Source organism: Pyrgilauda ruficollis, unplaced genomic scaffold, assembly GCF_017590135.1.
Source record: "Pyrgilauda ruficollis isolate IOZ18807 unplaced genomic scaffold, ASM1759013v1 scaffold69, whole genome shotgun sequence".
Taxonomy (NCBI): Eukaryota; Metazoa; Chordata; class Aves; order Passeriformes; family Passeridae; genus Pyrgilauda; species Pyrgilauda ruficollis.
The window spans coordinates 1,694,447-1,711,271 of NW_024528710.1; the positions used below are offsets into that span (position 1 = coordinate 1,694,447).

Genomic DNA, 16,825 nt, shown 5'->3' on the forward strand with positions numbered 1-16,825 from the left:
ATGGCCTCAAGATTCACATGCATGCTTCATACTAGGGAGGGATACATCAGGATTTTTTTTCAAAAAGTAGCACCTGACAAAGAAAATACATTAAAAAAAAATGGTGTGTCTCAAGAATTACAACCATTTGAATCTTTTTTTTTTTTTGGTGTAAAGAAAGGTCAAGTGTAATGGGCTAGGCTGAAAAACAAATTGAAGAGCTCCTGAAAACATCAGGTTTTTTGCACATAAACTTCTTGAGCAAAACAAGCAAAACCCCTGCAAATAATATTTTTTTAAAAAGCATTTTCCTAGAAACTTACACAGAAAAATGTGATTTGTGAGGTGTGCCACACATCTAGGGCCTGTCTGTTCCTCACTGACCCCCCAGACCAGCTCAGCAGCTGGGGCAGCCTGGCAGGGCTGGGAACTGGCAACTCTGGTACCAGCCCTGGACAGATTTTCTTTTGGTTCCTGAGTCTTTGCACATCCACAACCACACTGATGGCTATGGACAGCAACTGTGAACTGGCTTCTGATTGATGAGGTCACATAGCTATTTACAAGACATAATTATATATATTATATAATTAATTATTATATAATTATGTAATATTTTTGCATGATATTATCTTCTCTCCAATGGTTTTGGGTGTTTTTAATCTCAAAATTTGCAAATCACTTCTCTTATGAGCTGTTTGAGACATGGACTGTTCATATAGAGAAACTAATAAGAGGATATCAGATTCTGCCATAGTACCAAAATGAAAATCATTCTGGCACTGCATAAAAATTTAAACAAAATTGTTTTACACCTCATCCCAAAATCACATCCCCTTTGATCCTGTATCATTTATTCTATATGTGTCCATTCATGATGCAGTATTTTCTCCCAATGTATATCCAAAAGCTCCCTGAAACAAAGTAGGATTAACTAGACTTAAATCAAGGCACCTTAATTTGGAGAAGTGAGAGCTTTAAAAACAGGTATTTATTAAGAAAGTGAATTTCTAAATAGTATCTTCTCGGTGGTATAAATATCCAACACAGACTTAATCAAGAGCACATCTTGGAGGAAATATTAAAGCAGCATATGATTTGATACCAATGAAAAAAAGCAATCAAAGCAGAGCATGGCAATAAATTAATAGAAAAAGTTATCTATCCAAACCAGACTAAAAGTAATTTTGTAAGTCAGCAGTAAAAAGTTGAATAAACACTAATTTAATCTATTTTAGATGCAGCAGTCAACAGATGAAATATTTTACTGCTCTCTAGCTATGTGAACACAGTCAACTGACACAATAATTGAAAAGAAGGGAGAAACAGAGACCCTGTGGAAGCAGGAGCACAGGAACACGGGGAGGCACAGAGCTCCTGGGCCAGCTTGTCAAGGCAAAGCTGCAAACCAGAGTTTGGATGCAATGACCTGCAGATAATGGCTGTGACCTATTTCTACCATCCTGCCTTTCCATGTGCTTTTAGGCAGCTCAGTCATCCCTTTATAGGGAACAAGCATTTCCCCTTCCTCTGGGCTGTGCAGAGAAGGAACAATTAGCTCCTCCAAAGGGGTATCCTGTATTATAAGCAACAAATTCCCTGGTACTGTGCAATGAGGAAGAAATAGATGGGAGAAACAGAACAGGTTGTCAGTGGAATTTCTTGGGATTGCCACTTCTCAAAGCCCTGTATTCCAATTGTTCCCTTACATATTCATCACCAGCATCAGGCAGAGGCCCCTGGAGAGGATCTGGAGAAGTTTTAGGAAGGCAGGCTAGCAAAAGCAAAAGAGTGCTCTGATTTATTTCCTAGCTGACATTATTTATGCAAGTGAGCATGTGACAGCCTGAGTACCCACAGCTCTCCCCACGCTGCCTCAAGTTCTCTTTATCTTTCCAAACGAGCTGCAGCAAACCCACCTTCAGCTGAACATCCCAGGTGATATTTTCAAGAAATAATAAAGAGGCTTTAGTTATTATCACTCCAGGCATTTGTACTGCAGATAGGCAGGGAAAAGGACTTTACAACCGAGCTCAGAAATGAATGAAGAGCAAATTCAAAGCAGTTTAATGACACTCAGACAATGATAGCAAAGCAGAGGAAGGAAAAAAGAAACACTGGGAACCGAACTGCAAAGATGAAAGCAAGAAGTAATCAATGGATAATGATGATACAAGCAACAAAATTAACCCTAAGCTTTGACTCTGAAAGGCACCTAAGCAAGCGAGCTCCTAAGCCTAAAGCCAGGCACAAACTTGATAAAACTCCAGGTTAACTCAACAACAAGCCTTCCTCAAATCTTCCTTTTAAATAAATGAATGTAGACATTAGAACATGGTCTTCTAGTTAAATACAACAAAATTTCTACTGATTCAATGAGAACAGAGTCCTTTGAAGCGATGAAGTACTCTCTAAGAAAGTATATGGTGCTCAGAGAGCTGTCAAGTGGCCTCTTGCTATGAATTCATAATGATGTCAACCTTTTATTTACTGTTTCTATACCACAGGCAACGTAAGTAAGCACAATGTATTTAGTAAATCAAAACCATAAAAATATCTGCAAACTGCTGGGAAACACTGGGCAAATGAAGGGTACTGGGTATGAAGGAGGAAGGTTATTAAGAAACAGAGGGGGAATCACAAGAAAGTGTGTTATTTTGCTTTCTTAGGGTCAAGGAGTCCTTCTACCACAGAATAAAATGCAGTGTCACACCAGGTGTCATTGCATGAATACATCACAGAGCCAAGGAAGACACTCTGCTCTCACTGTCATTTGCAGACTTTTTTCTTTTTCTTTTTTTTTTAACAACATTAAATTTGCATTAGATGGAGAAAAAGAATGGCATATAAAGGGAGAGAGGGCTGAATTAATATTCATAAGCAACATACTGGAAGAAGGAGAAGGGGTGATTTGAGGGAGCTTGGAACGGAAGAGACAGACATTAGTCCTGGAGACCTCCTGCGTCACACACTCTGCTCCCAAGCAAGAACTGCTGTGTCTCTTCCCCATCCACACTAAATATTGCCTGCTCTGAACAGCTTTTGGATTCCCCACTGCAGGGCACTCCGGGGAGGAAGCTGTTTTGGCTGAAGTTGGGCAGGAGCAGGTGGCACTCAGCAGCTGTGAGTAATTTTGCTCTCGTTGGCAGCTCGGCGGTTCTTGGACTCGGCACAGCCCGAGTGCACTGGGAAAGGGGCAGTGGGGAGGGAGCAAACAAGTCCTGGTGCTGTTTAACAGCATCCTGGGCTCCAGGCTGCCTCTTCCAAGCTGGCAGCTGAGGACAGGGAGGTGCCAGCTTGGGGTCAGGCTGGCTGTGAGAGCCTGGCACAGCTGCCACCCCGAGGGGAGCAGCCCTGCAAGGCAGATGTTACTGCTGTGCAGGGAGGGAGGGAAGGAGGGAGGAGCAGGGCTCAGCTCTCACCAGGTGGGAGTGATCTCTCTGCACAGGGACTGTCACCATCAGGGCCTTCCAGAGAGCCCCATCACACAGCCCCTTTCCCAGCATCTGTGCTGCCAGTTCTCCAACCCCTGCATGTGCCCATCTACAGAAACAGGGGCTGCAGGTGGAAAACTTCTGGGGCTACTGCTGCTGTGCCAAGGTACAGCAGTACAAATGCTTCACTTGTTACATTTAATGCCATATTCCAGCAAAGAAAAGAAAGCAGAACCTGGATTACATAAATGTGGCAAAGCCATCAAACTGTTTGTCTAGAATCAGTTACTTCCACCTTCAGAAGCCACAGGAGAAAACAAAAGCATGGAAGCAGAACAGGAGGCAGCAGCTCTCTTCCCTTCTCTATTCTTCATCACAACAGAGGGAACGTGGACTTACATGACCATCTCTGCTGGAAGAATTTTTTTTACATGATTGAAAAATCTCAAATCCCTCTCTTTCCTTTCAGCTGTGCACCACAAAACCCCTCACACCTGGGATCAGAAATGATTCCTTGAAACTGCAACACATTCCTCTTGCATTCACTGATCTACCCCAGTCCAGCACTTGGTTTGAAAGGTTCCTTGCATTTCCAAATGGCACAAGTGTCACCATGTGCTGTGCTGATGCCACTCCAAACATGAACTTCACTCTCTGAACCAGCCTGGCACATGCACTCACCAGAACAGTTCTTTTTCCCCCTCCAAGCTCTCACCTTTCATCACCATCCCTGACGGACAAGTCCTCCTTGGCAAGGATTAACACTTTGCTAATGAAGTTATCTGCTGATCTCTTATTTTGCCTGGTATCTGTTCTGCCACTTAACAACAACCTCTTTTCAGCTGCTGAGGTGGAACAATTAGTTAATGCTATCAATATTAGGAGGTTCTCTTAGAGCAATAGCTTGAAATCTGTTTGCCCAGTACTCCACAAACACATAGGTGGGCACTATGATGAACACACCTTCTTGTGATTCCCCTCTCTGTTTCTTAATAACCTTCCTCATTCATGCCCAGGGCTCTTCATTTGCCCAGTGTTTCCCAGCAGTTTGCAGATATTCTTATGGTTTTGGTTTAGTAAACACATCGTGCCACGGAATAAATACAGGCCATGGAATTAAATGAACAGCCAAAACATTCGTAATAAATTCTCATAGAAACTACTCTCCTTTCATTCACAGACAACTGATTTTTACAGGTTTTTCCTATAAATTATTTTACAGTGATGCTATACAACATGGCCAAGTCCACTGATATTCCATGCCAACCTTGAGAGTGTCCCAGAAGCACAGGCAGGAATGCAGAGATGTGCTGGCACAGCCCCAGGAGGAGCGAGCAGGGGCAGCAATGGGGCAGGCAGCAATGCCCCAGCAATGCCAAGGGCAGGGCTGTGACTGCAGGAGTGCCACAGATTGCAAGGCAAGATGTGTTCTATTTCTGTTATTCCTGGTCCCCTATTTTTGCCTGAGAGCCCCTTAATTTCAAATTATAGCAATTCAGAGTGAGGGGGTTTACATTTTCCATTTCAGGGGAGGCTCCTGCCTTCCTTAGCATCCCCTGGCTTTTCAAACTGAGACTGGAGTCAGAGCCCTGCTCACCTCAGGCCCCAAACCACGCCACGGCTGGGCTGAGGAGCGCTGTGGCATCCATACCCCTCTGTGGGAGGGAGAGTTCACAGATCAGGAGAGATGAGATTTCAGGAGGTGAATGTAAGCTACTTCAGCTGAATGCACATTAACCCTCAGGTGGAGCAAAGATGCAAATATTTGCCCTGTTTTTTTGGGGTTTTTTTAACAGATTTACCATTGCTAGAGGAAAGGCCATCAAAAACCTTGATTTCCTAATGGTCTGAGAGCAGCAATAAACTAATAATCATTTTCTTATGGACAAAATACTCCCAAATATTTCTAATGAACCATTACAGCATGCATTGCAACTTTACAAGCCTTCATTTAATTACTTCCACTGAAACAAACACACAAATCTTCCAGCTCGGTGCTGCCACACACACAGACTCTGTGCACCAAGCCCTCAGCAACCTTCTTCTGATGGACATTTTTTTTCCAGGAAATGACACAGAGACATAGGTAAAAGGTGATTTGGATAGACTGCTGTGTCACAAATTGTCAGGATCTGATTTAAAGACCTTGCCTTTGTCAAGAAAGACAGTTGGGTGTCTGCTTTAAAGAAGTACTGGGAATATTTTCATCAAAGGTTTGAATTGAAAAACAGTGGGAGGTAAATATCTGAGATGTTGCCAAGAAAGCCCGCTATATCCGTGCAATTACCATTAACAGGGGACAGCAGTGGTTCAATGAAGTAATTCAATCTGGTGTCCTACATTTTATCAGACAGCAATTTTGAGTTCTGACATAAAAGGCTGAGAAAGGGGATTGGACTCTTTTCTCTGAAATTCAGCCTTAATTCTCGCAATCAGGAGATGTGTTCTCTGCTTCAGGTACAAGCCTACTACCCCTCCAAGGGACTCAAAAGAATAACCCAATATTCACCTTCAAAATAAGAATAACCTAATATTCACCTTAACACCACTCATTGGCATAGGAACAAGTCATGCTTTGGGCAAGGCTCAGAGCTGAGTGCCTGCAGCATTACAGCAGTGTTTTCCTCCTGACTTAACTAGCTCAGCATTTGCTTACTTGTGAATTTTGCAAGAAGAAAAAAAACTATTGTTTTTAAAAAATAAACAATATGATGCAGCCAAAATTAATAAATGTATTATTCCAAAATTTAAGAGAGAGAGACTGTATTTCTCAGAAAATGGCAAAATAAAAGTCTTCTGGAACCTGCCATCAGAATAACACCAGCACATGGCTTCTCCTCCTCATCCATCCATAGTGCACACTCCTGGTTCCTTGGAGGCTTTTGCATTATCTTGCTCCACAGAAATCCTGTCAGTCAGTCCATGACTGCTCTGGTGCTCTCCAAGGTCACCAGGTTTGCAGGGCAGCTCTGCATTTCTCCTCTGCAAGGCAGCCCAGGCTGGCACAGGGCTCCCACCCTGGGGTGAGCTTCACTCCCTCTCCACACAGGGCCCACCCAAACAGGCACCACAAACCAAACCCTTTCCAGGGAAATCACCACATTTTAGCCTTTCACCTCCTTTCTACCACAATGCTTTTTGCCATTTTGCCTAAGAGTGAGCTGGTCTATAAATTCCTGTCTTACTCCATGCAGAGATCTTGAAAGGTTCTCCTGTTAATGACACATAATTGAAAATGTTAAATCATATTTTACTGAGTAAAATCTCACTACAAACAATAATGCCATGAGATAATTTCCAACACAAACAGCCCAGTGTCACTCTTTCCACTGGGCTGCAAATTCCACCAAGTTCCAAAACATCACAAACAAGGGAAAACTGGCTCTTGTGTCATGCAGAGCGTGGTCAGCCCCCTTTACACATGACACAAAGCCAGGACTCCCTGCAGCACTTCAGTGAGGGACTGAACAGCCCTTTCCTTTTCATGAAACCATGCAGAACCTCCTCTAGAGACTCAACACCCTTTCCTCCAAAATATCACACATACAATGCAGGCAATGCTGCTGAGCATTCTCTTGTACTGATATGAAACTGAGGCCCTTGGAAGGTGGAGGCTCTCTGTATGACAGCTTAACTGCTTGCAATCAAACTAATTTGCTGTAGGGTGACCTGAAATGAGTTTAAAAGCACCATAATGCATGTTTAGCAATCAGTGAAGCAATCCTTTATTATTCAGGTTCACATCTGCAATTTATGTCACGTGTTATGGGAAAGAGAAAGAGGGGGAACACAAAAAAGAATCCTTTTGCTTTGCAGGAGTTGATGCAGAACATGAGCCACAGTACATGGGGCATTTGAGACCAAACAGACTGACAGCAAATCTTAAGTCTTTCTGCTGCTTACAGAAATCTTATAATGCCCAGAAGAAGAAATTATTAAATTAGACACTTGCCTATAAATGATTGTCTTGATTTTTCTAAATTGATTTTTGCTGGAAAAAAATGGTTAAGCAAGTTCACCCGAAGTACTACAAAAAATACAAACCAAGAACACCTTCAGGGTTCTAAACTGTAAATCAACCAGCCACTTTCAACCCTCCCCTTTCTACTGGTTACAGAAGAGGGACACCCTTCTGGCAAATAATGGAGGTTTTCATATCACCCCTCCAAATACATAAACCCCTCTTATTTCCTTCCTTTTTCCCTTCTGTTTTTTTATGGTATCTCCATTCATCACACTTGTAATCCTTGGGGAAGAGGTGGCTCCCACAAGGTAAGTGAGGAACATGCACAGAAACAGGAGGAAAAGGGAAGCATTTGCTGAAGAAAGGCAAGAGCAGTAAATGTAGCACCATTCCAGAAATTTAAAAAATAAAATAAAAAAGAAACATAGGAAAGACACAGAAGTGCAAAACTGAGGCAAAGCACAAATAATTTAAGTATTTATTAATAATGAATACTTATTAATTATTACTTAATTATTAATTAGACAAAGCAGAGAACTGCTCAAGAACTCCAGAAGGAGTGGGCTTGGGCAAGGAGCACACTCTGCTCCATCCTGAGTGACAACTCCTTGGGGATGTCATCCCCTGAATCACTAAAGGATCTGGGGACTGTCCTAAAGAAATTACTATAAAGTTATTGAAGAAGTTTCATTGTTCAGACAGAGGGTGAAAATCTGTGTTTCAGCAATGAGAGGACAAACCAGAAAGACCTGAAGGTCTGAAATCTGGTCTCAGTTCTGTCTGGTTGGGTAAGAAACTGCTGTGGTGCCCTGCTCTCCTTCTATAACATTTGGACAACACAGTTTCACACACACAATCCAAAGAATATGGATTAATATCTTAAATTCAAAGCATGTTATTCAAAAAGCACAAGCTTGCATTAGGGCAGGATTCTACAGTGTTGGAGGAAATACCATTCTGAAGGGCTGTAGAAATAACTCCAACCTTCACCATCTCTGCTCAAAATTTTCTGAGACCTATCCTGACCAAATTCCAGCCCAGGTCATTTATTCTGCTTGCCTAATCTTTCCCCAAGTACTGAGTTAATAATATGTGAATTATACAGTTTTCTTCTCCAAAAACTGTTGGTTTCCTCCAAGTATTCTTATTGTGATGAGCAGGATGCTGGAAATGCAGCTGCTCTTGTTCTTCTTGCTTTGCTGGTCATGTTGTTAGCAAACTCTTTAATGAGTCTCAGCTCTCCCTAGGAACAGCACTGTGGTTTATAAATGCTAAAATTAATAGAGCTGGGGTAGACTTTATTAGATGCAATGTATTTAGTTGGCAGTGATGATGTCTCCCTTACAGCAGCAGTTAGAATAAACTGCATTTTTAATGGCTCCTGGAAAACAAAAGACAACACCTAAAAGATTTTAGATGAAGAAACACCAGGTTTCCTGGCCTCAGTGCACCACACCAAACCTACTCCACTGAGGGCTGCAAGCACTAATGAGTAATTACAGCCCACAGAGGGATTTCTACTGGGGATCTTGTCCACTTTGCTCCAATCTGAATTTACTATCAGAAGATTCATAACCTCTGTTGTCAGCTTCACTTCTGCAAAGAATGGGCACATGGAGAATTTAAAGTGAAGTTAAAATGGATTTCAATATACCCTTCACAATAATAGTTGGTAAAACTAATTACAGGGAGAAAATTGGAGATCATTCATTACCCTACTAAGCAAATTAGGATTCGTTAACAATGATTTATAGTGCCAGAGAGAGGATAAACAGGATCCTCTTTCCAACTCTATTCACAGGGGACATGACAGTTTAAGGTGTGGTGCTGTCCCAACAGCCACTGTGCAGTGCCTTTGTGGACCTCAGGGTGTTTCAGATGGACACACACCTTTACACCAGCAAAATACACTTAAATCTTTGGCTTCTGAAGTCAAGCTCTAAAATTAACTGAGCAACTTAACTTACTTGCAAGAACAGTTTTTTATTTACCAACACCACTGTGCACATGATGTGGAGTAAAGGACTGCATCCCTTCTGCAGCTTTAGCAGGTTGGATTTGTTGAGCTCCTTTCAAACAACACTTTTGATCTGATCTGTTCTCTCCTGGGGAAGCCAGTGGGTCCTACTGCACTTCCCTGGAGTCTCTTCACAGCCTCTCACCCAGCATCACAGACCTGACCACCACAAGGAACAAAGCTCAGCTCCTCAGGACCACTGCCAAAACACATGGACCAGGCAACGAGGGAAAATCTGCTCTTTGAAGGACTCTCTGAGAGCACAGAACGTGCTGCTGTAACTAATTCCACATTTCTTCTGCAGGATGATGTCTCAGATGAAAATCCCTCCCAGTGCACAGAGCAATAGCTGGCCTTATCTAGGCCAGAGATTGGTTTTTCCATCATATCCATACCAAACACCACTGGTGCTCCCCTTATTCTCCCTGGGATGGGTTTTTAGAGCTCTGAGTAATGTAATGCAACATTGCACAAGCCAGTGTCCCAGTGGCACGCTGGAGCTGCACAAACATCTGCTGAACCCAACCCACTCAGGGCCAAACTGGATAGCACAACTGATTAGCCAGAGCCTTGGGGAATAAGCTCACGATTTATGTTTGCCTGAGTCACCAGCCCCTGTGCAAAGCACAGTTTTAGCTTTTCTTTCTTTTTTTTTTTAAGGTGGAGCAAGAGCACTGTTTGGAAAAGAAGGGTCACAGGAGTCTTCTGCCTTCCCAATGTTATTTCCATCACCAGCTTATTACCAAATTCTACCCAGTTCTGAAAAATTCACAAACTCTCTGCATTTGAAAAGAAAATAACACAAACATGCAATCAAAAAGAAGCCCCAAAAAACATTAGAAGAGGAACAGAAAATGCTCAGAAACTGGAACAAAGACTCAAGAAGCAGACATATACAGAAATGGAAATAAGTTGCCAAAAGCAGAGAAACTGTACACTTGCCAAAGAACCTGACAATCTTGGGAATGAAGGTTGTTGTTTAGAAGCAAAAGACTCAGTTATTTAAGTTTTGATTTCTGCTCTGTTCTGTGTTGCAAACCAATGAACCTCTATCCACTTCAATGGGAATTTGGCTGTGTGCAAGATACACAAATGAGTAAAAACCATCCTTCAAAGCTAGGTAAGAGAAAAAGCTTTACTGTTATACAAATTCTAATTGTATTCTAAAACATCTCAACCTTCTGAAATCTCAAGACAGCTGGACAACATTAAAAACTCCCACAATTCCAACAGCTTTCCTTTTAAAGTTAAAAATATGGTGATTTTTTTTTCTAAAATTCTAACTGCTTTCCAATTATCCAATCTGACATCTTGATGAGATATAATCTACTTTATAATCTGTCTTTGATGAGAGACAATGACAATTTGCAATGTAAAAAATATCAAAGACAACTGGGAGATCTTCCAGGAAGTATTAAGTTATGATTTCTTAGGGTGCACCAATATTAACAGCATGTCTAAATGTTTTTTCACATGCACCAATCATAGACTGGACTGATCCCACAGGAAGCAGTGAAGTCAGGCCAGCACAAAAGGCTCCCAGGAGAATTGGAATTATTTTTATCTCCTATTTTCTGACTATTGGTTTAATAATATGCAAAAAGGATGGGAAAGTGTCTCCTCTGACAAGGAGCACCAAGACAGGTGAAACACATTCCAACAAAAATGTCTTCTAAACAGAATCTACAGAAATACCAACACCTGTGAAAGGAGTAGAAGAGAGTTTTTCCCAACTGAAATCCAAACTTGAAGGTGAATTTAGAGCTCATTGACAACTTTGCACCATCCCCTCTCCTTCAGTGGCCACTCACACTGGGCCCATTTTGCTGAAGGCAGCTCCTTACAAAGTTTGTTCAGTCCAGGGCAGCTCTATCACCCAGCTGGGTGTGGGTTGGGCTGAATCACCTGATGGAGAGTCCCAACCCTCTCCACTGCCAAAGCAGGCTGGGAATGCCCTCCAGAGCATGTGCATTTTTCCTTTCCCTGTTGCTCTTCCAGAAGCACTTACACAGAGACAACAAGATCAGAAGAATTCAGTCTCCAGCTCTGCCAGTCAGATATTGATCTACTTACAGTATAAAATCAGCTAAGATTCCAGCCTTCACCACTACCACTGAAACTGCGTAATGAATTACTAGGATGGAGCTCTCATAGAGATATTGGAGGAATGATTTTGTGTTCCTGGGAAGTGTCAGCTTTATAAATGTTCCTTAAACACTCAGTGATCTCTATAGAGGAACAGGTTCTAAAAGTCATTTTAGCTTTGCTGTAGCATGCACAAACACTGCAGACACATGGCCCATCCCATCCCTCAAACCTGAGTGCTGGGTGCAAGCAGGGTCCTCAGAGGGGACTCCAAGCTGGATTATCTCTATGCTAGCAACATGAAGATTTCATTAATATTTGATTTAAACAGCAAACATGTGCTACTTAACCCATACCTCAGTGTTCATTCCTTTCTGAATGAAACCTGCTTCCTTTTGCAGTAGGTGTCCATCAGTCCATTTTCACCTACCTGGTTCCTCTGTTCCCTCTGGTGAGCTGCAGCACAGAATATTTCATAGGCCAGTGTACAACATGCACCAAATTATTTCCAAGGGCCAAAGCTTTATCTATTAAACTAGAAGTTATTTTTACTGTATTTGAGACCAATGACCCCTGTTTTGATGTTCTGGGTTAACACCGAACACAAAAACTAACAGTCTTTCCTAGTTAAAAGCTTTGGAAAAAAGAAGTCAATTCAAGTGCATATTCCTTTGCACATTGATAATACAATAATTACATTGATCAGAAACATATGCTAATTGGATCACTCTGGAGCATTTTTCGCATTGTCTGGTACCACAAAACACATCTGGGTTTTATTTACCCCATGTAAGTTAATAAGAGTATGAGCTTTTTTAAAACAACAAGCAAGATAATCCTAAAAACAATTTTCCAAAGTGAAAAGGGAGGGGAAAAAAACCTTCATGTTTCATCAAAGACTGTGTAAGTGTAAAAAGAACTTTAAGATAGAAACTGAAGCACATTTTCTACCTACTTGGCTATTAGTGAGGAAAGAAAAAAAGGAAGTTAAATACTCTCTATACTGTGACGACAGAAAAGAAACAGCTCAGTTAAATATATTAATGGCACCAACAAGGGATGTCTCCCCCACCTACACAGACCCAAACTGGAATGATTTAAGGTGCCAATCCATCAGCCCTAGAAGATGTCAGGCTTCTTCTTGTTACTGAATCCCTTGCTCAGGAGAGCTGGAAACTTTCAAGCTTTCTGTTGGAGCATAGGGGATGCTGACACCTTCCAGATTTTCACTTTAGTGGACCAACCCACAGACAGTATGGTGCAGGGAACAGCAGATGGCTTCTCTTCTGTTACCTCTGCTGCCTAGAGAGGAAGCTGAGCACTGCTCTCAAACCATGCATATTCAGCTCCCCTGCAAGGAGAACAAGGCTCATTTATCCATGGCACAGCCCCCCAGCCCATAATACACCTGTCCCATTCCAGAGAGCATCTACAGACCTCTGTATGACTGGAATTTTCCCAGACAAAAGAAAGCAATTCATTTGGACTACAGAAAGACATTCAAGGTTTACTTTTAATTCTAAGTAAGTGTTGAGCCATTTGGTATCATTTTTCCCTTCATCCCCTCCCTCTTAAAAATACACAACACAAATCAGGGCAAGTGATGAAAAAAAGGAAACCAGCTTGTTTTTGTTTCACAACTTACCTTACACTGATCTAGGCCTTGGTATAATTAGAACAACTACACAAAACTTTTTCACCTGAGGAGGCTCTTTTCATACCTCACCACCAGCAGTGTGAACGTTCTGTTTGTGCAGAAGTCCAATGTAAATCCAGCAGGACACAGCATTTCTCCAGGTATTAAGCAATTTTTGTGAGACCACATGTTTACAATTTAATCCCATAACTTTCTTACAGGATCACAGACGTCTGTGACAAAAGACTAAATTCACCATGAACTAATAGAAGAAAATGACTCTCTGGGAATGTGACAAGAGTGCAAACAAGTTTTTCCATCACGTAATTGAATACCATAGAGTTTACTTTTCCCCGGAGTTCAATGAGAAGATTGGAGGCTTTGATTATACTGGTAACTTCACAGAGCAGTGCTATGGGACAAGGCTCCCATTTTACCCACCTGGTTTTGGACATACACAACGCTCTGCTCCTTGTTATTATAAAGGCAGAAAAGATGTGCTTGGAGAATACAGCATAAGTTACAAGAGAAACAGGATATGAGCAATTTAGATATAAATCTTGGAAGAGAATAAGCAGTACATTGGATTGAATGGAAAATTTTTTTCACTCCCAGACTTATCTGTGCAAGTAAAAGGTATATTGATGAATGTGGGGATGAACAGAAAGGTATGAATATAGACTGTTAAATCAATACAGGTGCATGCAAATTGATCAATTTTCAAATCAGCTGGGACCTGATCTGCTTCTCAGAACATAAAATGTAAATCTAGCATAAATATAACTTCTGTGTTTTTCAAGAGTGTCCATGAGCCACGGGCTTTTTTAGAAAGCAACAGGTAGAAATCACTGTGCCACATTCTCTGGGCTGTGGTGCACAGGAGATGAGGCAAAGCGTTGTAATGTGCTCTTGAAAATCTCTGAATCAACAGGAACGGGTGCAAGGGGGAATCAAGATCCTACCATCTCCCATCAGAGAGCTGGTGAGACCATGGCTCATTTTATTTGCTATAATTGTGTAAATTAAGTGCTGTTAAAATGTATGTAGTAATTAAAATGACACTGATTAGTTCAAGAAAACACAGAGCACCATGTTGGAAATGTTACTTGCAGGGCATTTGAGGAGGAAGAAATGAGAAGGGTGCACTGAGCCCCTGGGCAGAGGGGCTGTGGGGTGTCCTGTGTCCTGTGTGAGGCATTTCGTGTGAGAGCACTCTGCTGCTGAGGCACACGGGTGAAAGTGGAGGTACACTTACAAAGTAGCCTGTTCCCAAGCTGGAAGGAGCTGAGCTCTGCAATAAAACACAAAGACAAAGTGGAAAGTCAGTGATGGTTTTTAACACGTTCCAATCCACACAGCTCATTACCAGCCCTTTCCAAGCTTTTCATCACCACATCACAGCACCAGCGTCCTGCCCCTTGTCATCTGCTACTGAAACAAACACGCTGTTGCTTAATTTTTCCCTTTACATCTCTCAACGACTCGGAGATGGTAACGTGCTATTTACTGAATTCCAAGCGTCTGCGGTGGACGTAATTGCCAATTTATTTGACAGGCAGCTGGGTAATGAATTAATGATGGCATTTCGCCCTGCACTGAGACTAAACAGACACTCATCAACCAGCCTCCCTGACATGCTGACATTCAATGCCCTGGACTCCAGCTCCTCAGCTTCATGGCCACAAAGGGGCACGAGGGAGGGGGAGAAAGGGAAAAAAAGTAGACTGACTTCAAAACAAAAAGCCCGGTGGGTTTGGATGACTTTTTCAGTGTATGACCTGTTTGCCAATTTATTCCCGAAAGGCCCTGGTTAGTACACACATAGTGCTTTTCTAAAATGAGACATTTTGTAAACATAATTAGTAGTCTGAAATGTAAAGAATGCGTGGGCACAGAGAAGCTGCTTTAGTCAATGTACCATTTTCTGGAGAATGCAGTCACTACAATTTCCCATTTGGATGTCCACGTTGTTTGACAAACCAAGGATTTAGAAACAACAACCACAAAAAAAGCAAGCAGCAAATATCTACAGTGTGAAATAGATTTCAAAACTCAAACCTATAAAAATAATTAAAACTAATATTACTACCATGGAAAATAATCAATTTGTTTAAATGCTTTAAAAAAAAAAGCATCATGAAATGCTTTTTAAGTGGGACATGATCACAACCTCTAATTCACAGGAATTAAGGAGATAAAGGGTTTTGTTTCATTAGTTTTTCATCTAAGCAATGGGGATTACACAGCAGGTTCTCTCAGAGACATGGGGGATCCTGGTGCTAATCCAGGTCAGGCTGTTCCATTACAGGGGCAGCAGTGCCCAGCTCCAGAGCCCATGGGCACAGCAGCAAAAGCAGGGGAGCATTCTCTAGTGAGGCTGCCAGAGAACCAGTGTGGAACTCCTGTAGCTCCATTGCCACTGCTTTATCTCCATTCCCACTACTGCAGCTCCATTTCCACTCCTGTATCTCCATTCCCACTCCTGTAGCTCAGTTCCCACTCCTGGAGCTCCATTCCCACTCCTGCAGCTCCATTGCCACTCCTGTAACTCAGTTCCCACTCCTGTAACTCAGTTCCCACTCCTGGAGCTCCATTGCCACTCCTGTAACTCAGTTCCCACTCCTGGAGCTCCATTCCCACTCCTGTATCTCCATTTCCACTCCTGTATCTCCATTCCCACTCCTGTAGCTCAGTTCCCACTCCTGGAGCTCCATTCCCCCTCCTGCAGCTCCATTCCCACTCCTGTTCCTCAGCACAGCCTACCTTTCCATGCTGACACAGCCTGGGGACAGCCAGACCTGCAGAGGGACCTGGGCAGACCATTGGGAAGACACAGAATTTTTGTCACTTCACCCCTGTTCTAAGACAGGAACCCAAACTGCAGATCTGCAGTGCACAGCTCTGGCTATCAGAAGGCAAGGGAACTCCACACAAATAAAGACACTCCAAAGTCCTCCTGTGCCCACTCTTGCTGCTCCCTTGTGCCACTGTCACCCACAGGAGATTCCCTGGTGCCAGGGATGATGTCCCTGAGAGCTCTGCCTCCCTGCTGTCCCTGGGAATGACCATCCTGCTGGAGTGACCTGGGCACTGGCACAGCCCTGACCCTGCTCCCTGATGGGCACAGCCCTCTGGCAAAGCCACTCTGTGGGCATAGACCCTGCTTTGGGGATGCCAGAAAGATTTTTGCTTTTTATACATTTTTCATATATTCACAACTCTGTAGACTACTATTATATAGTTACACAGCTCCTTAACTCTAGTCCTTTTCCTACCCTTTCCTTAGGTTTTACAACAGTAAGCTCACCTTCCTGGACTCTTATTTAGTCTTTTTTGCCTCTATAGTGAACCAAGGATGATTTATTCTTTCCATATATTGTAGACATAATAAATGTGGAGCTAGAAGCTGGGGGTGGCTTCAGTGGAGGGCAGAATCAAGGGGTGGGGGGGTTACTTAATTAACTGTTCCTCTAATTGGATACTTTCTCTAAAGTGTGCTAATTTGTTAAACTTATAAAATTGTCCAAGTCCTGTATCACATGTGCATTTTGCCATACTTGCACCTGGAGGACCTTTATTAAGGTAACAGCTTTTTGTCATCTTAATATAGTTTGGCTTGTGACTGTTGGCAGCACTGGGAGCCCCTGTGGCCCTGCAGCTCTGCAGCCTGGCACAGAGCACACCCTGCTCAGCACCCAACAGGACACACA

At 42.5% G+C, this 16,825-nt stretch overlaps 1 protein-coding gene across 1 annotated transcript in view; it reads right to left on the bottom strand.

Annotated features, from left to right (window-relative positions):
- The window catches only part of AUTS2 (activator of transcription and developmental regulator AUTS2), a 767,477-nt gene that overhangs the window by 400,553 nt on the left and 350,099 nt on the right, over window positions 1-16,825 (bottom strand). The window contains exon 4 of the mRNA XM_041484937.1: window positions 14,371-14,406. Coding sequence (XP_041340871.1) covers window positions 14,371-14,406 — 36 coding nt within the window. The remainder of the gene's footprint in view (window positions 1-14,370; window positions 14,407-16,825) is intronic.